Source organism: Colletotrichum acutatum, assembly GCF_030867785.1.
Source record: "Colletotrichum acutatum strain CBS 112980 chromosome Unknown BDZ83scaffold_85, whole genome shotgun sequence".
NCBI lineage: Eukaryota > Fungi > Ascomycota > Sordariomycetes > Glomerellales > Glomerellaceae > Colletotrichum > Colletotrichum acutatum.
The window spans coordinates 1-22,434 of NW_026849079.1; the positions used below are offsets into that span (position 1 = coordinate 1).

A 22,434-nucleotide genomic window follows, 5' to 3' on the forward strand; every position below is an offset into this window, starting at 1 on the left:
GGATCACAAGTTGCTGTCTTCGATGTTGCCTGTTCCTTCCTCAGACCTGACTACAGAGAGAAGGAAAGAACCTTGAGCCATGGGAAAGACCACAACATCAGAAAGGTACGCCTTCCGGAGAAAGAAGTCTCCTTAATTGATGACTCCTCGCCGTTACATATTGAAAGTCAAATCGTCAATAAAGTGCACCTACCCAAGCCACGCGAGAGTATAAAGTTCACGCCGCTCTCATCCGCCAACGTGTTCTACGAATATTTGAGTCAAGGCACAAATTCGGACTGCAACGAATTCAGAGAGAGGACAGTGAAAAATGAATAGATGAAGACTATACAGGTCACTGCTACATGCCTAATACATAAGTTTTGGTGATTGGTGGTTGGTAGACGCTCCCATTGTCAAAAAGTTAGAATGTCTAGAACCATGAAGCATCTAGTATCATCGAGCTAGTATCTTTTCTAGGGGTTTTGATCAGAATGTGTCACTCACAGATGTAAAGTCTTTATGCGTAAATCTACTAGTTTGAGAGAGGCGGTTCTTCATGGATCATCCCGAATATCCCCAATAGAAATACAATGACTTGGCGTCCTACTAAGGTTGCAGAGTGTGCTTGCCCTTTGAAGGGGTTTATTCTGCTTGACACTCATGAGGCAAATGACTTTGGCTTTCGATTAAGCCCCGCCATTTAGACATTGGACCATTGAAGACTAAGCTTCATCTATTTTATCGTGGCAAGTGAACGACAGAAAAGGATGCCGGCTTACACACGAGTGGCCTCTTCCTGAGAACCACTAGCACTAGAATCTCCGCGTGCTTCTCTTCAAGGCATATGTGGAAGACCAGAAGGGAGACCACTGATAATAGCAGTAGCAGTTGCAGTTGCCACTGCTTTAGTAGTGAAAATCGAAAACTGATAAAAGAAGCACTGAGTCTGACCTGCAAACTAGGCACTGTGTCACCCACTTATTACTTCACTACAGCTTGCATACCATCGACTTACTCAAAGAGAGGCCTACAAGTTATAATCACCTTCTACTAATACCAATACTCCATCGGATCTCGCCGCTGTGGTTACACGAGTCAGCCCTATGGAGCTCGTAATGACTCGCAGCCCACCAACCCTTGCGGGTAGTTGGACGTACCAAGACCGAGTTCCCGAGCGGGCGAGGACTTGGAATCGGAATGCCACGATGGAAACTGGGTCCAGCTCCTTAAAAGACCACTTCAGGAACGGATCTAAGCGGATAAGCGTAAATATTAGGTGAGAAATGGGACGAGGTGGCCATAATTGCATGTGGTGGGCAGCACATTTCTGGAAATGCGGCCGGAGGCCCGTGTGACGATTGAATATTGACATTTCGATAAGGGGCTGCTCCTGGGTATCACGACAACATGCACTCGTTGGGGGACGAGCAACAAATCTGCACTCTCGCCCTACATTTGAACGCCAGTCTTAGCTTACCTTGTCACGATAAACTGTGTAGATAAGAATTGGACATTTAGAAATGGTCGCAGTTTTCAGCGAGCAATTGTGATTATGAACTCTATGTCGTTTGAGTATCCATCGTACTGCAGTAGTGCTGTGCAAAAGAAACAACGAAGAAGCTCTTAGCAAACCTGCTCACCACCTGCTTCTTTTCATGACTCGAGATGCCTGATCTGGAGGGTGCTGATTTGAACAACTGAAACGCGCATGCCCTCGATATTCTTGGCCAACCTGTCAAGGGGAACTTTTGAATTGAGCCTCCTGCCATTTGGATCGTGAATAGTGGTTTAACTGGGGAAGACCTCCCAAATTCGTACGTCAATGCAACTCCAGACTTCCTTTATGGGATGCTCTCAAACTATGCCCCTGGTTCCAACGTGGAGAAGGTCCTTTCATTCCTGGTATCCTAAGCCGATGGGATTTGACATGTCAGAAACGTGGCATGCATGTGCCGTAAAATCCTTATACCTCAAGGTGCGCAATTCCAATGCTGTGACCGGTTGGGCAACCGGGGCACCTTTTTGGGTAGGTTCAAAGTTGGTAACGAGAAATTCAGGAGCACTTTGGTCTGGCATACTTTAATTGCTTCCAATCATCTTACCAGGAGGCGCTTGTGGACGAAAGGTTTATGGGGGTTGTGGACATATGCCTATCAGGCCATCACACTGCATTTCCTTTTTCAAGTAGGATATCTGGAGCATGAGACATTGAGTTCAATAACTTGGCAAGCTTTGTGGAGGCAGGCCGCAGGCTTGGGATCATCGTGAGATGGATGGAGCCACTGGACGAAATGGATGTGAGTCCAAGTATAATATGGGCTTGGAGACCATCTCTTGATATAGATTCGAATGCAGGCTACCCGCAGCCATCTTTGAGAGCCACCGCTAGAGTCGTGTGATAAGAATATCCTCTGATCTCTTTACTGCATTTTCTTGTAGGCCCCAAGTACAATAATCTTGGTTTACTAAATTCTCAATGCTAACACCATGCCCTTAGACCCCGGTGCAAGAACCAAGATGAAGACGATCAGCACATTCCTCCTCGCCGCTCTGGCCAGCCAGGCCTCAGCGGCGGTCCAGATGGAAGTGCGATTCAGCGATAGGATGATCGACGTCGGCAACCTCGACCTCTTCGCCGTAACATGGCAAACAATATACGGAGAGACCGGCAACACCAGGGCCATCATGACAGACCGCTCCGCCGGCGCCCAGACTAACGAGTGCACGCACGCCGACGACTACGACCCGGACGTGACGGTACGGGTCAAGATGAACGGCGCCTGGGGCAAGACGCCTGGCCTCGAGGGCAACGAGATGCGCGACGGCCTCGTCCAGTCCATGTGGGAGGTCTTGAGCAGGGTGTCCGACCCGTACGGGTACGAGGTCTTCAACGGTTGCCGGGGACTGACGTGGATGGAGGGCGTCGGTTACACACCCGACGCGGCGTGTGGCCCCCAGAGCTCGAGGAATTGTCAGTACGCGTGCCGCAGGGAGAACTCGCCCGGATTGGCGCAGTGTATGAACCATACTTGGGGCCACAAGGTGCCGTCGTCGCTACGGGTGACGGCGTACATTGACGGTCAGCTGCAGCCTGATGACTTGATTATTGAGTTTTCTGCTACTGCCAACTCGGAGAGCGGTGGATGCGGATGGGTTGGGAGCATTGCTGGTGCCCTTGCTGGGTTCATTCCCGTTGGAGGCAAGGTGTTTGCCAAGGGTATTGAGATTGGTTGCAGTGATTGAGGTTCACTTGCCAAGTGAGCGAGAGTACTCTGGTCTGAGTCGATGCTGCTGTCTAGGTCTAGATATCTGTCACACTTTTAAGCTTAAACCCGCTTCTTGTTGATCCTTCATGTGAACGTTGCTACGCATCACTGACCAAAGTCCCTTTGACGTGAAATGTATGTATTATTAGCCATATTGCAGTTGCACCGAAAGATTCCAGCAATTAAAGCTGTTAGTTTTCTCAAGGATCTCATAGGCTGGGGTAACGATGCGAGATGATTGGGCTGCGCTATCAACCACCAGGTCAGACTCCTGTTCAGGCAACAGCATGGAAACCACAAGATCCCGCGATTTCCTCAACTTTTACACCATAACAGTCCCAGTTCAAGATTTCGGTCACACATCCAATTCCTACCTACCTTCACCATGCCGACACCTACTCTTTCCGGGACAACGCTCGTCAATCTAGGACCCTTAACAACAATATGGACGGCCCCAGCATCATGCGCAACCTCAGTCCCAACCCCAGCCCTAGCTCGCAGATTTGACCCCGGCGTGGCATACTGGCAAGAAACCTGCCAAGTCGACCGCGACCCCTTCGACGACTGCATGCCCTCCGGCAGTGCGATGAACTTGGAATACCACTCACGCCGAACCTCTACCCAGCGATTCCTCCTCCATTTCTCCCCGGGCAGCCAGTGCCCTTCCGGATGGGTGACCGCAGGCTACGGCGTCCGCAACGAGATGTCGTCGCACTCGTTGAGCGGCGTCTTTGCGGACCCGACGTTGACAATCGACGCCGGGACGACGACGTCTGTTGCGTCGGAGATTAAGCCCACGTTTGAGTTGGCGGCGAATTTGTTCATGTCTGCGATGGAGCCTTCGGAGACTGTGATCGCATGTTGTCCGAGGTAAGTTCGGCATCTTTTCTTGAATTTGGCTCTCTTCTCGAAAGCTAGGACAGATCTGATGACGTATTCTTTCTTCTTAGTGGTTATACTGCGGGATTCTATGGGAACTGCTACTCTTCGACCGCCAGAGAGGCTTACACGGCCATAACAGGTTGTAAGTTGTACAACGTAAACGATGTGGAAGTAGTAGACCGCACGTATACTTTCCACGGGAGAGTCGTTACAGGCAGCTCCATATCGATCAAAGGCTCAGTCGTTTCGTTGCAGCCGAGGACAGTAACGATTGAGGCGAAGGAGAGCACGAGTTACGTTGGCGCGTTGATCACGCCTGGAATTACGCTTGTGAATAAGGGGTCGTCTGGGGATGTAGTTCAGACCTCGGCTGCTGCTTCTGGAGGGGGCTCGTCGCCGGTCCCGACTGAGATGCCCAGCTCTGCAGTTCCCTCCAGGGCCGCTGGCTCGTCTGTGGTTAACGGTGTTGTGATAGCTGTTTGGGGAGTTGCGATGATGGCGGGTGTCGCTCTCATAGTGCCTCTTTAATATTAACAAGTCCTCCAGTTCCATAACTCCGTCTCTCTCTCTCACTCTCATATGATAATGCATATACATAACTATAGCACATTTTATCATTGCTTGTGGTAGTCTGCTTCTACTTCATTCATACCCGCTCTAGTTATGGTCAAGAGGTCTCACCGAGTCATTTACATAATTGGTGGACCCTCCTAGCTCAACTCCAAGTGGACAACAACCCCAAAATGCATGCGAAGCGAGTCCCATTTGCGGAGACGCACACACAAAAACATGGCAAACTCTCCGCTTCCTGTCTTCTGCCCACCGTCAATCTGCAGCAAATAACAAAAGGCAATGTAAGGACCGACCGCGATTCGAACGCGGGGCCTAGAGATAGTTACAGCTGAGAAACTGCAATCTCTCGCTCTACCACTGAGCTATCGATCCAAGTGGTTGTTGCTGATGTCCTGGCTTCGCACCCAAGCTCATGGATGCTAGTGTTCTGCAAGCTCCTGCAAGGGAGGATTTCCAGCCCACCAACAAACGAGCTAACAGCTTGCCACTTTCACCTTGTTCCGAGCAACGAGATTGGTTGACAAAGACTATGCTGACGTCTCATAGAGTCATTGACAATAACAACAATAGCAACGAATTACTCACGCCCAAACTCTGGTGTCACTTGAAGAGATGAGTCAACAGCAGAACGAACAAAGACACCGGCTTCTCGGCCGACGGACTTGACCGGGACGGACCCATTGGAGGGCTCCACCAGTCTACAGCAAACAATACCTAAGCCCCAATGTGAGCGGGAATCGTCATCCAACAGCGGTTGCTTTCGTAGCTCAATTTGGTCAGAGCGTCCGACTTTTACGAGTAAAAGATCATCGGAAGGCTGTGGGTTCGAGTCCCACCGACCGCGTCTCTTCTTTTGCATTTTGAGATGCTTCACCTCTCGCTTGCAGTGTCCTCTTTTTTTGGTGTTGTGAGTGTCCAGCAGTTGGCAGTAGGTACTGTCCACTACGAACATATGTATGAAGAGGGCTTGTTCAGGCGCTTAATGTGTATCGAATTGTGACTCTGCGCTTAGTGTCAAGTGCTCAAAGGCATAACGGAAACGCCAATCATCAATACTTGAGACGAGTTGAAAGAACCCTGACGCCTATTGATGTTTGCATTGTTGCATGCTTTTTATCACTTCAGAGAGCCGGACATGTCAGTTCATGGCCGGCCTGTGCCCCACTTCCGACGACTTTGGACTACCAGCATATCTAGCATCTTAAGAAGTCGTCCTACGTTCCATGAAAGAAACAATCATCGAGTTTATCTTGTCGTCCTTAAGAAGATTGGGATTGATCTATACCAAAATTGGCCTAACAAAATGTCCTCCACCAGCTGAAAAGCCATCCATTCTGCGTCAGACTAGGATCAAGTCACGCGGCACGAGTCTCGCAAACATGCCGCGACTTTCCGGCACTGCAAACGTCCCAATCCGCTCAAATGCACCCTCATTCCGCGGCGATTCTTGCAGGACCAAGCCTACTTGCATGTGGTTTACACTATGTGCACAGGTACACGACTGCTCGTTTGATCCCTCCAGGTCATGTCCGACTGGCGTCATGATGCCTAGCAGCAAAATATAGCATTTGAACCCGTCACTGGCTTGGAACGAACCGCGAAATCTCGCGCAATCCGGCAGAAACCGAAAATCATGTGAGAATTGCGATCCGTAGGATCACCATTGTAACAGCTGAACAGATGTGGGATTAGGGGCCTTCTGCCCATCGGTGGCACGGCAGTGATCGGCCGAATCGCCGCTTTGGCTTTTATGCGGTAGTTGGTGGCTAGCAGACTATCGTCGGATCCGGGCAACTCGTCGTAGAACATTTCCACTGAGCCGAATGACGTACTGCGACAGAACGAGTCGAATGTGTAGCTTGGCGATAGGCGTGAGGCTCCTCCAAATATGGTTCCCTTGCTCAGAACCATGGATGCCCAGGACCATGATGGTATGCGACTGGTGTGATGTCGATATGCGTCTGGAATAGATGGGGAATCTTGGTCAAGCTGGTTTGGTTGCTCACTCCCAGGCGGAAGCGTGGTCCATAGAAGGCCAAGCGCCAGCTCTTCAGGTGTGTCTACTGCGATGCCGGCGAAGTGAGATTTTCCAGTGAGACGAAGAATGTGTCGAAAGAGGCCGGCGACAACTGCCAGCCTCTCTTCGGGGTCGGCCGGCGTTAGGGCCTTGTAAAGTTTGAGCACATAGTCGGGAGGTCCGACGACGCCTCCCGACCCGACGGCCCCGTGCGAGATCCATGTGGGTTTCCTCAGGATGTTCTGTACAAACTTTTGTCCAAAGTACATTGGCTTATCGCACTCGCATCTGGGCCGTTCAAGGCAGTCCCACACTAGCTCTGACTTGTGCAGATAAAGCACCCTGCGAGACAGCAAAAGGCGCTGAAAAGCAGGGGCATGCTGGAAGAGTCCATGGTGTTCTTCAAACGCATTTGATTCTTATTCATCATCCATGGGCCGCAACAGGGCCTTGTTGGCGAATGCCGCGTGATACCAATGCATACTCTGCCGAGCATAAATGTAGTGTGTGCGGCCAAATTTACTGACTTGGATGGCAAAGGATTTACGCGCATTTTCGACGCCGGCTATGCTGTTCTGGCGCTCGGGGCCGAAATTGCTCAGCCTGAGATCCTTAACGCTTGTCAAGGCGATAGTGAGGTATGACCGTCCAAAGACGATATCCTCTCGAGCTAAGTGCCAGTTTACGTCTTCTTCGATGTCTTGAATGACGCAGAAATCTTGGATCCAAGCGTACTGGATACCCAATTCGCTAGCGACCGTGATGGTCTCTTGCAGGGCCACAGGTAGTTGCCACCACTGCAGACACTTTTGGCGCTGGTCGAAGTTTTCCGAGGTTGTCAACGATGAAGGAGCCGGTAACGGACCGGTGTAGCCGTGGACGACGGTGATGTAGGGCCCGGAGACTGAGCAAGAGTTGACCAGTTTGATACCGTTCCGCGGGCTTTTTCCAAGATCCAGGAATCGCCGAGGAGCAAGACCGGGCTCAGACGGGTACATCCCCGTGCTACATGCCTTGTGTGTTGCATTGCACTCATCGACCCATCCGCGGATCGTCTTCTGCCGATGCTTAGAGTGTAGTTTGAGAGGAATCTCATTACAGACTCCGATAGACTTCCACGGCAGCGGCCTGCCTGCGAATGTGTCAATATCCATCCCGAAAGCCCCCTCAAGGTTCATCACTTTCTCACCTGGTTTCGTGAACAAGTCGACTAGGCCCTTCACAACAACAACATTGTTCGCGGAGTCCCGATATTTGACAGATGATTGGATAGAGATAGTCTCAAACAGGTAAATGACGGCGTATGAATCATCAAGCATCAGCCTCTTCTTGGGAACGTTGACATTATTGGCCCAAAAGATGGCAACTTTGATGGCGTAACATATTTGGCATCCCTTCTTACTGGCCTTACTAATGCTCCTGAGATCGCAGGAAAATTCTCTGGAGTCGACCGATTCAGGCATATGCGCCTTGTCGAGATCGCAGCAGACCGTACAAGGCGGCCGCTCCTGGGCAGCATCGGGATGGGCTTGGACCCCGGTGCCGGGCATCGTGTATTCTCAACGTCGACGGACCGCCATTTAGTGGCGATGCAAGATTGGCTAGGCAGCCTTGAACGGCGGCAGTGGCCAAATGACTTTGATACTGGTTAGAAGTCCTGGGTTACTTTGCTGTTGGCATGGAGCAAGCCGGCAGATTGCTGTTTGAGGTTGTGCTTTCAGGATGGAGATGGTTGCAGACGTGAAGGTGCAAATCGTCCATTCGACATGGCGATGGTTGGGTGTGAAGACTGTGCACCGCACTGTTCTAATGGAGTTTTGCTGACATAAGGCAAAGCCCCACTGAAAAGGGGCTGAGGTGGTCCCCGCTAAGTGGTCTCTCCTTCACGCGACTCCGTCTCAACACCACCATATGTCAAATGCTGTCATGCTGCATACGTCACCTAAATAGTGTTCTTTAGCGGCACATTCAAGAGGGAACTAGGGATAACGGTGCGGCCAAGATGAAGTTTCCTTGCCGTTGGAGGGACCGAAGTATCGTGAGAATAATGAAATCTAATTAGCTTGTCTATGGTATTTGTATGCTAGTCCGCTTTTTGTTGGATTGGAATGAATGCATTACATGCCTTCTCTATCTCTCACACTTTCGACACAGTCTTGCCACCGGATCACCTTCATGTAAATGCACTCGATAATGGCGATGACTACCATGCCGCCACCGAGGCCTATCCAGGCACCATCCAGCTCTAGGCCTGGTGATCCCAGCTCGAGCCAGACCGCGAGCGGTACTGCAGCCAGGTAGTTCACGGCAAACACGACAAAAGCCGCAACCGCCTGCCGGCCGAGACCCCGCAGCACACCGTTGCATCCGCTGATGATGGAGTCGATGAGCTGGAATGCCGCGACCGCAAGCATGGAGTCGGACGTGAGCCTTTGGACCTCGGCGTCCTCAGAGAATACAAGGGCGAGCTGGTGGCGGAAAAGGAAGATTAGAATGGCGTCTAGGATACCGACGACGGTAAAGACGATGGCGTATACGGTTGTGGCTCGCCGAGCGGTCGCTACGAGCCCGCCGCCGATCAAGTGACCGATGCGGGTGCTGATGGCAACCGAGATTGAGAAGGGGATGTGCCACATGACGACGGAGATGGTCGTCAAGATAGTTTGTGCGGCAAGATGCTCGGTGCTCAGGTAGGATGTGCTGAGCGTCAAGATCTCAAAGGCAGCCCACTCGCCCAGGTTGACGGCCGATCCGGCAACGGAGAGTCGCACCGGCACGCTCCACTCAGTGAAGGCCTTGCGAGAGAATCCACCCCAGCACTGGTGCGACCACTGGCCCCAAACGACGATGTAGATGAGCAGGAGGACGGGACGCAGGTCGTTGGCCAGAGCCTGGCCCAGGGCGGCGCCTTCCAGACCCATGTTCAACTTGAAAGCGAACAGCCAGCTGAGAAGTGCGTTGATAGGGGCGCAGATAATCAGGACGACCATGGCGCTCTTGAAGTCGCCCTGAGCCTGGAGGAATCTCTTGAGGGCTTCAAAGGCGGCGTAGCCGGGCATGCCGATCAAACTGACACGTAGAAACGTGCCGGCCTTGACGGCCAAGTGGTGCTGCTTGACGAACAGAGAGAGAATCGATGGCGAGAAGACCCAGAAGAGCCCAATTGGGATGGTGGCGAGGGCCATGAGAATGAGCATGCGTTGAACATGGAGGCCGACGGCGGTAAGGCGACCAGAGCCGTGAGCCTGGGCGCAGAGGGTGTCCAGAGCGGTAGCCATGCCCTCGTAGATAGCCAGGCCGATGATGTTCATGGTCGTCAGACCAATGCTAGCGGCGGCGAGGTCATCGGCGCTGAGGTGGCCTGCCACGAACGTCGTGATGACGGTGAATGAGTACTGTAGCAGATAGGTGGCGATGAGCGGTAATGAGTACCGACAGAGGAGCCATGCTTCCGACAGCCAACCACCGCTACCCGCCGGTTCAATGTCCGGCTTGTGATGCGGCTGATCCGACAGCAGCGGCGTGGTCTCGCCGGTGCGGTCGTCTCGGTCGCGGGGGTCCATGGCGGGGGCGACGGCTCTACTTTCGGTCGCAGAACGAGGGTGTGAGATGACACGGGAAGGGTAGGGCGGAGAAAAGGTGAGGTGGCAGGTGTTGGATTTTTAATTAGGTCCTTAAAGGTAGTAGCCAGGGGCCCAGCTGAGGACTTTAGGTTCCCGTAAGGTTTGCTTTGATTAGCCCAAAGCTGAGGTGCATCAGAGGGAGTCTGTGTGTTCTTCTGGGATGGTTGTCTGCCTTTGTCTTCTCCTTTTCCTTTGCTTTCTTCGTCTGGATTGGGTGGTGTCAAACGCGTCTTGGGATCGGGCCGTTCTGCACCGCGAGAGCGAGGGATAATAAGGGATGGAATTGGGAAGGACAAGGTCAGGAACACAGCCCTGCCAGCTTACACAACTGTCCGTGCGACTGCAACAAGAAGAGAAAGTTTTCACGCCGGCAATGCATTCCGACTCCCGTCGACTCCGGATACTGTACGTACTCTGAGCGGATCAATTGGTGGGTCCATCTCCACTACTCCGGATCCCCGAACCCGCAGCACTCTGCAGGATCGCGCCACCTCGGGTTACCAGTGTGAGATCTCATTCGCTCACTCGCTCTCATCAAAGTTCCCATGCTCGTGTACACAAATGAAATAGAATGACTTTTTGCAGAGTCCTTAGCGGCTTGCAGGTCAAGTTTGACTCATCTAATTGGATTCGTACAGGCAGGACCGGAGAGTTGTGAGAAAGTTGTGCTGCCAAGCTCACTCATAGCTGGTTGTATATCAACATCATATAAGATGAGTCACGACTTCCTTTTGTCTCCGAAAACCGTCCGAAAACACAGAGCTGCGTTACGAGACCAAGAACATCCTTCCAGGGCTCAATTGACATATCAGTACGTACGCAAAGAAGTGAAACAATCTAAATTTACAATCGCAAGTCAGCCTCAGCAGACTTTATAGACCCCTCTTGTGAGCTCGATCTCCGTCTCTCATCAGAAGACGCCCCAAACTCTCCATCTTCAGTCAATTTCCTCATACTTTCACTGCGACCGAAATCTACTTTCTCTGTATAACCGTGGATCCTGCAACCGATCGACCAGTCGGGTGCTCTCGCCAAACCAGCCCTCGCGATCCTCGAATCTCCTGCGCCGCTCGCCAGATGAGACCCCGGTCTCGTGGTGGACCCGCTGCCGATCGGCAAACTCGTTGGTCGAAGCATGCTGCCGTCTTTGCCTGATGAAGTCAAATGGTAAGGTGCTTGAATGGCGGCCACGGAGGTAGACCCGAGGAGGCTGTCAATTACTCCCTTCAGACTTGGGATGCATGCTGTGAGGATTGACATGCCTAGTGAGACTTATAACCAGATAAAGTGATGGACCGCATTCCATGTTGCGTTATTGTAGTCCGTCACCAAGTTCTGTGTGTAAATTAATCTCGGAATCGTGATTATGGGAACGCTGTGCAGAAGAAATGTCAGTAAATCCATCGCTGAGCTAGAGAGCTCGAGGCAACTTACATGATGCGAGTGGTGAATAGAGCAATTACCATCATCTTTCTCTTCAACGTAGTCTGCACTTTCCACATCATGGCGACGGGTAGCAGACATAGACAAACATCCGTAAAAATGTCCATCACGCCGTTGTAGAGGAAAATTCCCTCTCGGACTGGGCACTTCTCATCAGCAATGGCAAGCCACGGCTGCGGTAGGGAGCATTGAAAGGCCGTAGTGAATATTCCGGAGATGCCCCAAGCCACGATGGTACCGAAGAGGACCTTGTTTGCAAGATTCAGTCGTCCGTGATTATTGATGGAGTGAATGAGGAGGCATAGCGAAAATTTTGTGCTAGCGGCAATCGCAATCGCAAGTATGGAGGAAGCGTAGAACAGCTATTATATTTGGTCGATATCGTCTCTACTTCTGCTGTTGCTATATGACTGCATACCTTGTGAAATGCCTCGAGATCATAAGGCTCTACTACATCTTGATGATGGCCTAGTCCGTGGTTGCAAGCAATAATGATGCAGACTGTCTGTGAGAGAAGTAATCCGGTCGCGACTAATAGTATTACATCGTGACTCTTCAAAGAAGTGATGTTGAGACGAATGATAAGCTTCAGAGATATTCCGACGATGGCGTAAATGAGGAAGATCAGCGAGGCAACAACGACCAGCGCAGCTTGATCGTCTTCCGTCAACGCATAAAATGGAGGATCTGGTTGAATGTCGACTAACATATTCGACTGGCCCAATGACCGGATCTTTGCTAGAAGAATTCAATTGAGCCTCCTACTCGCGGCTTTACTGTTTTCTTGATGGGTTTGCAGAGTGTTTGAACTTTGTAATCAATGAGCTACGAGGGGAGGACAGGCCCATGGCCATTGTTCGGGCAGTTCTTCATCGATCCAACGACCCGGGGTTCTTACCAGAATCCGGAGTAGCTTGCGAAGATCTACATAACAGCTCTATGCCGTGTGTCGAGCAAACCAACCAACACAGGGGCTAATGTAGGGTTGCTTGGACCGGACATTCTAGTATGCAAACTCTGTCAGGTCTTCAGTGAGTCAAACATATATGTGCACTTGCTAGATACAGGTAATACATGTGCCGGGAGGTCCCACACGACGGGGCCTTCTCTCTTATGTGAAAGAAGGGTGACAAACTTCCTACCATATCTTTGACATGATTCCATAGGTCGAATCAATCCGTCGTCTTCTCAAGGAAGGCTGTCTGTGTGCGCGTGGTGGAACTTCGACTGTGGTTCTGTTACTCGTTGCAAGGATGGAAGCGAAGTTTGCCTGTGGGCCAACATCTGATGTGACGAGAAGTTTCGTGGTACATATGATGTGGAGTCAAAAGAGTAAATGAGATGTCGGGGAATTAGATTGAACTAATCTCGAGTCTGGTTTATAAGACTAACCTGGCAGGTCTTTCTGGAACTGTTGGAGACATCGCACTTCATGTGTTCGTACCAAGACTCTAGTGCGTACTGTTTGAAGTGGTAAGGTGCATAGTAAGCTATCGCTTGTGACCTGGCAAAGTTTGCTCTCTTACTTGGTTTCGCCCAATTAGCGTTCACTGCTTTCATTGGTTCGGACACATGCCACTCAGAAGACAGCAGTCTCTAGACCCGAGCTATATACAAGCATCTAGACCATCGTTGTGAGATCGATCAATACGTCGGGTTACATTCTCTGCAGGCGAGCTCAGACAACCGGACCGAGTTCACTTGGGGTCGGAGTTGGAATACCTGCAGGTACCTTCGATATCGATTCCCTCACTCTGAGTCGTGCTGGGAGATCGCACGGAGAAGTGACGAAGACATGGGAGCAAAGCAGCGTAACCCTGGTACTCCGGTATTCTTCAGCCCACGACTAATGAAGTGATGACCACAACGGAATCTGACCAGCAAAGACCATATGTGATCGATCCACCTGCAAAGTTTGGAGGGTCCGGTGATGCCAAGCAGCTCCGGGAACGATACGGGTAGAGTCCGTGTGGTTGAACCCCTCCCGGCATGCAGGAACCCCGGCACGAACCCACCACGGAAGCCACCTGTTGGTCGGTAATAGTTCCCATCAAGGAAGCGGTGTTTGCTTCAACATGCATATTCAGCGGAGCCTAGTCCTAAATTTTGATTGAATCCTCGTTGGTTTGGACTTCCGACCGCCAGCCGTAACTGCATCGAAGGAGATAACCCGGATACTTCCTTCACCAATCATTCCCTAGGCTCAGAGTCGCCCATCTATCTGCAAGCTTACTGCGGCTACTGGGGTCATTGTCTCACAATTTCCCTTGTCTGTGGTTACACCTGCTGATATTTATGTGCATATGGTGCAGCATTTGGCCAAGGCTGTGGATGTGCTGCCCGGCTCTTCTGATCTTCTCCAACTCGACTCCTTGAAGAGACTCTTACCTGTGCCGAGGATCGAAAGCATATCGTTCATCCTCATTTTTCCATCGAGAAAACTCAGACCGCCTCCTTGTTGTTGACTTCCCTTCTAATCCTTCCTCAATCGGTCTCTCGATCATCTCATGATGGCTCTCGCAGAAGCAATCGAGCTGCAACCCAGCGTCAAAGACGCCAGCCAGATTGACGCAAACGAGTCAAAACATGGATCCGAAGTCTACAACCAAACGCGGACACGGAGAGTGTTCTCCTTCTCCCAGCTCTTCGCCTTTTCGTTGACCTACATGGCCTTGTGGGAAGGCATGTGTACGTAAGTAAACTGCCGATTCACTCAAGAGGTTCTCGGCCTTGGTCTAACCGAATCCAAGAAACATGTACTTTGCACTCTACAACGGCGGACCTCAAACGTTCATCTTTAGCTTCGTCATAGTGTTTTGCGGAGCCATCGCACAAGCCGCTTCGTTAGGCGAGATGGCCTCGATCCAACCTGTCGCCGGTGCCCAGTACCACTGGACTTTCCACCTCGCCCCCGCACGTGTCAAGCGCTTCGCTACCTGGATCCAGGGATGGTCGACGTGGTTTGGTTATGTGTCGCTTCTTGCTGGCATTGCGAACGTCACCATCATTCTCCTGGAGTCTATGATTGAGCTGAATCACCCCAACTACGTGCCGGGAGGCTGGCACACCTCGGTGCTCGTCATCGCCATGTGCCTTATTCAGGGTTTGATGAACACGTACTGCTTCAGAGTTATTCCGTGGGTTGAGCTTGTTGCTGGGGTTCTTCACGTCTGCTTGTTTGTCGTCTTTGTCGTTGTCTTGACGGTAATGGGGACTCGACATTCGAGCAGCTTCTTCTTGGAGACCAACATTGCGTCTGGATGGACGGATACCTTCATTGCGTGGAACCTCGGCATGCTGACTTGTGTTTGGAGTTTCACCGGTATGAGCCAATGCTCCAAAGACTCTTTACCTCGATATTTCAACTAACAGTCTGCCAGGCTTCGATAGTGCCATCCACATGAGCGAAGAAACCCGAAAGGCCAAGTTTGCGGTCCCTCGTGCCATGTTCTGGTCCATCTTCATGAACGGATGCCTCGGCTTCGTCATGGTCTGCGTCATTCTTGTCTCAATGGGCTCAATCGACGACGCCCAAAACTCGGCTAGCCCAATTCTCACCATTCTTCTCAGCATCACTGGATCCAAGAGCGCCACAACGGCCATGATCACCGGTCTCTTCGTCGTATCCTTCAGCGTCAACTTGGCCAACATCGCCTCCGTATCCCGTCTTACTTGGGCATGGTCCAGAGACGGAGGCATGCCTGCTTATCTGGCATACGTCCACCCAAAGCACCGTGTACCGATCCGCGCTATTGTCGTCACGGTGTTCATTGTCTGTGCTCTCTGCCTTCTCAACATTGGAAGTTCGAGTTACGTTGCTTTCGGCGCTATCACCTCACTCTCATCCATGGCTCTCTACCTCAGCTATGCGATCGCAATCAGCAGCATGCTGTACGCTCGTTTCACTTCCAAAGGAGGCGTTGAACTAGGAGAGTGGAACCGTGGTCGCTTCGGTCTTTACATCAACTCATTTGCCTTGGTCTACACCCTTTATGTCATTGTCTTCCTACCTTTCCCTTCAACGATTCCCGTAACTGCGGAGAACATGAATTATTGCGGACCAGTCATGGTCTTCGCCTTGCTAGTTGCAGTAGGTCTATGGTTCATCAACGGGAAGAGGTGGACTGGGCCAAATCTTACGATTTTAGATCTGGTTATGGATAAGTCTTGATATGAACAGGCAGTCAGCCCCAAGTTATTCAAACTACGTAATGTGTACAAGGAATTGAAGTTTAATGAGAGTAATCTCTAGTCAGATACACGATGCTATTGAAATGTGTGCTTCCGCAAAGCCCGTTGCCTCCCAACAAATAAACTCTTTGAGTCTACATGTTGGATAGATGGATATGACCCATGATTCCAAGTACAAGGGGAGTGATGGGAAGTTCTGCAGATGTACTCGGCCCATCTATACAGGCCCGTCGGTCATCGAGTCCATTACTCAAGGGAACTTAATGAACACCTTGAGCTCCTGTTGGTTTCTCAACTGCTCATAGTGCGCAGGGACTTCCTCAATGTCGATAGACGCGCTAGCCACGAAGCCTGGTTTCGCAATACCTCTGGAGATCAAGTTGACGAGCTCCCCAGCAACAGTCTCGGGATCTGCGATACCGCCTTCGTATCTAATACCCTTCGAAAAGAACTGTGTGAGGGGAAATGAGACTTCCGGCGTAATTCTCTCCGCATTCGGAGCTAGACCAGTGTTCGGTTGGGCCAGGTAGATCCCAATCTGGCCAATTCCGCCACCTGCTGCAACAAGTTCGACCATCTGGTTCAGCACGATGTTGTGCTGCATTGTACCGTTGGCAGTAATGGCTTCCATGCCGACAGCGTCGATGGCCCGGATGACACCACCAGGCTCGTATGCGAGAATTTGCTGTACGGGATCGCTGTCCATGAAGTTGATTGGCACGGCTCCGATGGATGCAGCCTTCTCAAGTCTCATGGGGACATGGTCTACGCTGTACACCCGAGATGCACCGCGAAGTATGGCGGAGTACGCAGCAAGCAGGCCTACAGGACCAGCACCAAAGACAGCAACAGTGTCACCGGGCTCAAAGCCAGACTTAGTGACAGCAATCCATCCGGTGGAGAAGACATCGGAGACGGTCAGATAATCTTGTTCGATGCTGGTGTTGGTGGTATCGGCGGTCAGGGGGACGGGGATAAGAGCCATGTCGGCGAACGGTACTCGGGCGTAGGGAGCTGGTCAAGCATCATTAGTAACTTAGAATTAAGGGCTTTTGAGGAGAAGCTGAGAAATTAAATACCTTGGAGACCTCCGTTAAGACCTCCAAAGGGTAGGCCCATTCGAGGTCCAGTCGCAACTCCCATATCAATGTGTCCAGTGGCGCCATTATCTGGAATGATGACGTATTGCCCTACTTCCAAAGAAGATACACCACTACCGATGGACTCAATGTATCCCACTATACAACCGTTAGCTTTCATGTGGTTTAGTAGGACATACTCTTGCCCGAGAAGTCGGTTCATACTAGCTTCGTGGCCTAGCGCCCATGGTGGCTCCCCTCCCACATAGCCATGATAACGGTGCAGGTCTGAACCACAAAGCGCCGAAGTTGTGATACGAACTACTGCATCAGTCGTATTGATGATGCGTGGCATCGGGAACTGATCAATATGAACTTGATACGGCCCCGTCATGACGGCAGCGCGCATGGTGCTGTTGAGAAAGCTAAGCGACATAGTGTTCAAGTTTAGACGTCTTCTCGAGGTGATTCAACTGTCAATGATGTTGGAATGATACTTTAAGCCCTCAAGCCAGGCAGCATTTGGTGTTAAATAGTGAAAGAGCCTCGGTCTGTTCGGCGCTTGTCCTCGGAGGCTCGGGAGTCAACTCAAATCTCATGATCTGCAGAACATAGCGACGTCGGCATTGGCATGACGCAGCAGTATTGGTTGTTCTTTGTGACGAATGACACACGTTCAAACTTGTGATTCTATCCTTTGTCAACTGATAGTGATGGTGCCATTGGGGTTGAGAACGGACCGAGGCCGTACCCACCGCCGGATTTAAGCATATATCAACCCAAGCTTAGTTCAACATGTCAGCGCGGTAGTTCGCTCGGTATCTCATTTGGCAATGGCCCACTTGCCCTAATACAAGGTGAATCGAAGATAGAAGGGCCTCCCATTGGACGACCGTATAGATCCCTGCAGCCGTCTTCCATAGCCGCTGTAGGTAAACAGGAATGATTATTGCCAGAACAACTCCTTCTGCAAGCTTGAAGGTATCGAGACTAAATTCCGCTCACCCCAAATCGGGTCGCCCGAATCTGAAGCAATGAATCAAGATATTGTTTGCCCGAAAGCTGCGCCGATTCCCGAAATCCGTTTCTTGCTCTTCACTGTTCATGCCAACCCTCGGAAGTCGACTCCGACAGGATCGGCAGCCGAGCTGGACTGGGCATTCCTAAGACTTTACCTTCTTGGCATTCATAGATAAGAAGGTTGTAAAGTATGAAATCAAAAGCTGGCAGGTTACACTGCGTAAGTGTCAGATCCCTTACCCAGACGAAAGTGAAGCGGTCGCTGCCATGTGTCAGATGTGGGAATCTCTTGTATCTCGAACAGCATACGCGGTTATGCAATCATCGTGGCTGTGCTGGACTGTTGTCTTCATTGCCAAGATGGAACAAGCCTACAAGCCCACCGACACTGGGCAGATTATTCAATACTCTTAGTTCATTCTCTGTATCCGAACCTCACACATTCCCATTTGTGCTGCATAAAACTCGGCGGCTGGCTCGATTCGATACGATGTATAGATTCTCAGGTAACGGGGAATCCCGATGAGATAAGGTGTTGTCGTTCTGTACTTGCATTGTCGTCGCCACTGCTGCGCGTCCCAATCATGCACCATCCCTCTTCTACTACGCTGATTCTCCATTGTAGTGGCATGTCCCAATGTGAACAAATGTTCAATGCCTACAGCCAAAAGAGGCAGCACGAGCTGACATGTACAGCGCAAGACCCCATCGCTTACTTGGAAACGTTCTGTCATTAGTTGCAGCTGTCATCGGCAAGAGCACAGCGTTTAGTCCAGCCGGTGTTCTCGGCTCTGACTAAAGTTCGGGCCCGAAGCTACCCGCCAGCCCCACTCCCGGCTCCGGGTCTCGATTGACGATGACCTTGGAGTTCACGTTCATAGTTGCAAAGAGAGGCGTAAAGTGAATCGCCTGTGGGCTTGAAGTCCAGAGTAATTGTAATTGAGAAAGAGTACAAATGCGACCGAAAAGATACGCAAATTCCCGAATATTTTTGAACTGAAGTATGTTTTTCGCGGCGTGCAAACAAAATGACGACATTTAGAAGCTAGTGAACACAACTGCCGAGTCTGTCTACTCTCTCTTGGATAGTTCGAATATGATTGCCTTCTCTGTGTCAGAGCCGCTGTTATTGGAAGATGACCTCGTCAAATGTTGCGATCTCCTTCGCTTATGATCCCAGAAGAGCCACCCAAGAAGGACAGCCGTGGTCAACGGGATCATAAACGCGAAATAAATCCAAATCTTGGACGAAATATGAGCTTCTATCATCAAATTGTCAGTGTCGAATACTATGATAGTATTCCAAAGGCGCTGACACGAACGAGTCTGGAAGTCAAAAAATGACATGCTGAAAATAGAGGCGATGAACGTGCCAGGCAGGAAAGCAGCACCGAGAAGAGAAAGAGCCTTCATTGCCTGACTGTCGCTCTTACTAGCATGAGCTATTCTCCTCTGATCTCCTGCTATCTTGAGGTTCAATTTCGCATCCTTCTGTGCGATTTCAGCCGTAATGAAAGAAACCTAGCGTACTTTGGTCAGCAAAAGTTCCGCGCCCCTTACGTGAGGGACTTAGTGAGTGGGTGTGTCTCTGACCATGCTTCTTTGGATATTCAAGCGTTCCACCGATATGGAGACGTATTTCTCCAAACCGACGAGCCGCACTCTGTGGCAATGAAAACGGTCCTTCAAAGTCGCATGAAGCCGTTTCAACGCTTTGGTCTTGTCAGTAGGATCGATATGTGCCCAGAAGCAATCTGTGGCAGCTTCCAAAGCATCAATGACCTTGGAGTAAAGCTTGGGTGGTCTATGAAGAATTCTTCTGTGGTGTTCTGTGAGATCACTCGCGACTGTGCGTAAATCGATGGTGCCGTCCTTTGAGTAGTAAAAGCCGGTTGTATCATCATTGACACTGATTGCTTTTTCTAGCTGCCGAATGCTAGTCCGGGCTTCTCGTTGCTTCACTTCGTCAGATGTCGCTACGAGGTCAGACATGATGATGCTGGGGATAAGAAGTGGATGGTTTATGTCAAGAACACAATCTCGCAAATTTGATAAGCACTCAACGATATCGGCGGTAGGTGTCCATTTCACGAAGCCTGTGGTCTCGCGTCGCTTGAAAGAATATGATAGAATCAATTCCCAGCCGCGGGTTCCGGTCTTCTTGCGGCTATCATGCTTTCCAAACACCATCTCTAAAGATGACGTGAGTCCAAAGCTTCGAGCCTGCGAGTGTAAGGTGGTGAAAGCTTACGAAGGTGGGGATCATCGTCTTCAAGAAGAACATATCTGTACCAGAAGAGAGGTCCAAGAAAGGTGGTCAATTCGACGGCGTGTAGCGGGAGCCGTAGGCATTTGAGCATTTGCTCATAATGTGCTGATGGCAGTGGAATCTTCAACGGCGTGAATGTTTCCAAATCCTTGGCATCCTTTTGAATGCTATATCGCGATGTCAGTCAATGTGGCATACGCCAATGAAAGTCTGTCCTGACATCAAACGAAGCTTGCTCGAAAGTTTGCCTTTTTCTTCTGCGACTGGTGGATAAAATTCGCCCTTGAAAAGTCTTTAGTGCTAAAGAGTTCTTTGCAGCGAAAGGGTCCCTGGTAAGGGGAATCAGAGACTCAGAGAGAGACACAAAGTCTTACCTGCTCGTGTAGAAAGTCGTTCAGGTTATCGAGAGTCAAATCTCCTTCTTTCAGCGTGTTGAAAGACAAATTCTGAGCCAAGCCAAATATATCAGAATATTGACGCAAAAAAAGCGCATCAGTGGGGGCTGGAACTTGCTGTGTAGTTGTAGAGCGCGAGATAAGTCGTTGCTTCAGTGACATGGCGACATTTCGCCAAGTGCTTTTTGAACATGCATTCTTCCATTGCTCCATCAAATCTTCAAGGCCTAGCAAGAAGCTCATCGCCATCAAAACGATTGGAGTGCCCAGATTTTGGACTTTAAGAAGAAGAAGAAAGTCATCGATCATGGCGAGCGGCGAGGCGCATCGGGCTCATTGCATTGCAGGGGTAACCAAAATCAGGCTGCCAAAAGTGCACTTTCACTCCGGATGGACCTTATCGCATACAATATTGCTGCTTGGTCCATGATTATGCAGCATGTTGCTAGCCGAAATATCGCAACGCGCATGCTCGTTTTATTGATTCGACGAATCGCTATGCACAGTTGAGAGTCGGTGTGCCTCCACCAACATAATGAGGCTGTCCGATCCTACAGGAATCATATCAAGCAAGGCTTTTGGTAGCGATCTTTACTATCCTGAGACTTGGGAAAATGCCAAATTTTGAGGGATCATATCGATTGTCACGTTCAATTCGTGGGGGTATTTCCACTTTTTGAGCGTTAATTCGAGGTAGCCTCGAATCAATGGGAACCGAGACCGATAGAGCCTGGTTCGTTCAAGGTGTCTTGAAAGGCATCGGCGTGGATGGTCGAGCTAGCTATAAACCGACATTTGGTCATAATTATCCAAGTCTTTCGGTTGGGAATTGCAGTCAAAGCGAAAAGAAATGTTAAAATCATGGTCGTTCGTTCACTTAAAGATTTCCTAGATTCCTCCTCTAGGCGCCCCAGGAACTAGTCAGTACCTCGCCTGTAGAGGACTGGATGAGCTGAATGAAGTGCGCCGACCTTCAATTCTTCCTGGAATGTTTGGAAAAGCAAACTTGAGTTGACAGGTGCTTGTTATTAACACGGTTTTGACATCTACTCTTACAGAAATGAGAGTCAAGAAACTGGAACAAAGGCTTGGTTGATACCGTGAATGTCTGTACGTTGCACTGAGACCTCATTTAAAAAGAAATGGCCTGTACAAAGAGGGTTTCTTATGGCAGGACGGCGAGGCGGGATAAAGGCCATTCCAATCCTCACATTGATTCGAATACATCTCGAGTGCGTAGTTAGCAGGTTCTCTGAAGAAAATCCAAAGTCGGCACTTCCGGCTTTCTGTAGGGGACAGCTCCGTGGATCCCGCCAGACAATTGTTACCAGAGCCGTGGCACGGGATGTGGGCAGTAAACGGGATGAACTCTAACAAATTAGGGAAAACATTGAGCCCGGACTCGTCCACCAGCGGCACTTAGATTGAAACAAGCATTGCCTAGCTGCGGGACGAATTTCTCCCCCATCAAGGATGGAGATCCCGACCCGACTTTTACTGAATACGGCTTGGCCGGATTTTCGGGATTACGCGTGCGCCTGTCAGAATATAGCCGTAGTTGCTCATAGGACGGTAGACCGGCCCCTTGAATTTCGTCAGCTCTGGTATTGAGCCACACTCTGAAATTATTCTTGGCATTTGCAGAGAACGCGAGGCCTTCTCTACCGCTACCAACGTCAACCCTTTGTCCATGA

The 22,434-nt window shown here is 50.5% G+C and overlaps 9 protein-coding genes and 2 non-coding genes across 11 annotated transcripts; 4 read left to right on the forward strand and 7 right to left on the reverse strand.

The window, feature by feature from the left end:
• Positions 1-2,340: 2,340 nt before the first annotated feature.
• On the forward strand, positions 2,341-3,415 carry BDZ83DRAFT_630128 (uncharacterized protein). The gene is made up of 2 exons (XM_060508801.1): positions 2,341-2,417; positions 2,480-3,415. Exon 2 carries the CDS (start codon positions 2,500-2,502, stop codon positions 3,223-3,225), a length of 726 nt encoding a protein of 241 aa, XP_060362104.1. The 5' UTR covers positions 2,341-2,417; positions 2,480-2,499; the 3' UTR covers positions 3,226-3,415.
• Positions 3,416-3,564: 149 nt separating this feature from the next.
• On the forward strand, positions 3,565-4,722 carry BDZ83DRAFT_630130 (uncharacterized protein). The gene is made up of 2 exons (XM_060508802.1): positions 3,565-4,118; positions 4,199-4,722. Exons 1-2 carry the CDS (start codon positions 3,634-3,636, stop codon positions 4,656-4,658), a joined length of 945 nt encoding a protein of 314 aa, XP_060362105.1. The 5' UTR covers positions 3,565-3,633; the 3' UTR covers positions 4,659-4,722.
• A 1-nt stretch (position 4,723) lies between these two features.
• On the reverse strand, positions 4,724-5,638 carry BDZ83DRAFT_732862 (uncharacterized protein). The gene is made up of 3 exons (XM_060512903.1): positions 5,289-5,638; positions 5,059-5,230; positions 4,724-5,015 (listed from the first exon to the last, which is right to left on the reverse strand). Exons 1-3 carry the CDS (start codon positions 5,560-5,562, stop codon positions 4,841-4,843), a joined length of 621 nt encoding a protein of 206 aa, XP_060362106.1. The 5' UTR covers positions 5,563-5,638; the 3' UTR covers positions 4,724-4,840.
• BDZ83DRAFT_t208 lies at positions 4,988-5,075 on the reverse strand. Its single transcript has one exon. It is a non-coding gene; the product is annotated as a tRNA-Cys (tRNA).
• Positions 5,460-5,547, forward strand: BDZ83DRAFT_t206. The gene has a single exon. It is a non-coding gene; the product is annotated as a tRNA-Lys (tRNA).
• A 308-nt stretch (positions 5,639-5,946) lies between the features above and the next one.
• Positions 5,947-8,453, reverse strand: BDZ83DRAFT_732863 (uncharacterized protein). Its single transcript, XM_060512904.1, has 3 exons — positions 7,910-8,453; positions 7,248-7,852; positions 5,947-6,962 (listed from the first exon to the last, which is right to left on the reverse strand). The coding sequence occupies exons 1-3, from the start codon at positions 8,268-8,270 to the stop codon at positions 6,252-6,254; spliced, it is 1,677 nt and encodes a 558-aa protein (XP_060362107.1). The 5' UTR covers positions 8,271-8,453; the 3' UTR covers positions 5,947-6,251.
• Positions 8,454-8,726: 273 nt separating this feature from the next.
• BDZ83DRAFT_630135 (MATE efflux family protein) lies at positions 8,727-10,663 on the reverse strand. The gene has a single exon (XM_060508803.1). The coding sequence runs from the start codon at positions 10,281-10,283 to the stop codon at positions 8,838-8,840; it is 1,446 nt and encodes a 481-aa protein (XP_060362108.1). The 5' UTR covers positions 10,284-10,663; the 3' UTR covers positions 8,727-8,837.
• A 952-nt stretch (positions 10,664-11,615) lies between these two features.
• Positions 11,616-12,495, reverse strand: BDZ83DRAFT_754656 (uncharacterized protein; the record flags this gene model as incomplete). The annotated part of the gene is made up of 3 exons (XM_060514504.1): positions 11,616-11,718; positions 11,778-12,148; positions 12,205-12,495. The coding sequence occupies 3 exons, from the start codon at positions 12,493-12,495 to the stop codon at positions 11,616-11,618; spliced, it is 765 nt and encodes a 254-aa protein (XP_060362109.1).
• A 1,640-nt stretch (positions 12,496-14,135) lies between these two features.
• Positions 14,136-16,028, forward strand: BDZ83DRAFT_676699 (amino acid permease). The gene is made up of 3 exons (XM_060511161.1): positions 14,136-14,478; positions 14,537-15,108; positions 15,167-16,028. Exons 1-3 carry the CDS (start codon positions 14,294-14,296, stop codon positions 15,955-15,957), a joined length of 1,548 nt encoding a protein of 515 aa, XP_060362110.1. The 5' UTR covers positions 14,136-14,293; the 3' UTR covers positions 15,958-16,028.
• A 9-nt stretch (positions 16,029-16,037) lies between these two features.
• BDZ83DRAFT_742914 (alcohol dehydrogenase) lies at positions 16,038-17,689 on the reverse strand (the record flags this gene model as incomplete). The annotated part of the gene is made up of 4 exons (XM_060513124.1): positions 16,038-16,991; positions 17,057-17,215; positions 17,282-17,481; positions 17,676-17,689. The coding sequence occupies 4 exons, from the start codon at positions 17,687-17,689 to the stop codon at positions 16,228-16,230; spliced, it is 1,137 nt and encodes a 378-aa protein (XP_060362111.1). The 3' UTR covers positions 16,038-16,227.
• A 1,300-nt stretch (positions 17,690-18,989) lies between these two features.
• BDZ83DRAFT_630143 (uncharacterized protein) lies at positions 18,990-21,051 on the reverse strand. Its single transcript, XM_060508804.1, has 7 exons — positions 20,859-21,051; positions 20,720-20,791; positions 20,566-20,627; positions 20,328-20,512; positions 19,670-20,268; positions 19,399-19,597; positions 18,990-19,338 (listed from the first exon to the last, which is right to left on the reverse strand). The coding sequence occupies exons 1-7, from the start codon at positions 20,943-20,945 to the stop codon at positions 19,148-19,150; spliced, it is 1,395 nt and encodes a 464-aa protein (XP_060362112.1). The 5' UTR covers positions 20,946-21,051; the 3' UTR covers positions 18,990-19,147.
• Positions 21,052-22,434: the final 1,383 nt, after the last annotated feature.

Bases quoted from the DNA above. Each gene is read 5' to 3' on its own strand.
- BDZ83DRAFT_630135 (XM_060508803.1), bottom strand. From the start codon at position 10,283: ATGGACCCCCGCGACCGAGACGACCGCACCGGCGAGACCACGCCGCTG.
- BDZ83DRAFT_630143 (XM_060508804.1), bottom strand. From the start codon at position 20,945: ATGGAAGAATGCATGTTCAAAAAGCACTTGGCGAAATGTCGCCATGTC. The intron at 20,792-20,858 runs GCAAGTTCCAGC...GGCTTGGCTCAG, and splicing joins TCGCGCTCTACAACTACACA to AATTTGTCTTTCAACACGCT. The intron at 19,598-19,669 runs GTCAGAGACACA...AAAGTACGCTAG, and splicing joins TGAATATCCAAAGAAGCATG to GTTTCTTTCATTACGGCTGA.
- BDZ83DRAFT_732863 (XM_060512904.1), bottom strand. From the start codon at position 8,270: ATGCCCGGCACCGGGGTCCAAGCCCATCCCGATGCTGCCCAGGAGCGG. The intron at 7,853-7,909 runs GTGAGAAAGTGA...ACACATTCGCAG, and splicing joins CGACTTGTTCACGAAACCAG to GCAGGCCGCTGCCGTGGAAG. The intron at 6,963-7,247 runs GTCAGTAAATTT...AAGTTTGTACAG, and splicing joins GTAAATCCTTTGCCATCCAA to AACATCCTGAGGAAACCCAC.
- BDZ83DRAFT_630130 (XM_060508802.1), top strand. From the start codon at position 3,634: ATGCCGACACCTACTCTTTCCGGGACAACGCTCGTCAATCTAGGACCC. The intron at 4,119-4,198 runs GTAAGTTCGGCA...CTTTCTTCTTAG, and splicing joins GTGATCGCATGTTGTCCGAG to TGGTTATACTGCGGGATTCT.
- BDZ83DRAFT_630128 (XM_060508801.1), top strand. From the start codon at position 2,500: ATGAAGACGATCAGCACATTCCTCCTCGCCGCTCTGGCCAGCCAGGCC.
- BDZ83DRAFT_676699 (XM_060511161.1), top strand. From the start codon at position 14,294: ATGATGGCTCTCGCAGAAGCAATCGAGCTGCAACCCAGCGTCAAAGAC. The intron at 14,479-14,536 runs GTAAGTAAACTG...ACCGAATCCAAG, and splicing joins TTGTGGGAAGGCATGTGTAC to AAACATGTACTTTGCACTCT. The intron at 15,109-15,166 runs GTATGAGCCAAT...ACAGTCTGCCAG, and splicing joins TTGTGTTTGGAGTTTCACCG to GCTTCGATAGTGCCATCCAC.
- BDZ83DRAFT_732862 (XM_060512903.1), bottom strand. From the start codon at position 5,562: ATGCAAAAGAAGAGACGCGGTCGGTGGGACTCGAACCCACAGCCTTCC. The intron at 5,231-5,288 runs GTGAGTAATTCG...ACGTCAGCATAG, and splicing joins AGTGACACCAGAGTTTGGGC to TCTTTGTCAACCAATCTCGT. The intron at 5,016-5,058 runs GTAGAGCGAGAG...AACTATCTCTAG, and splicing joins CTTGGATCGATAGCTCAGTG to GCCCCGCGTTCGAATCGCGG.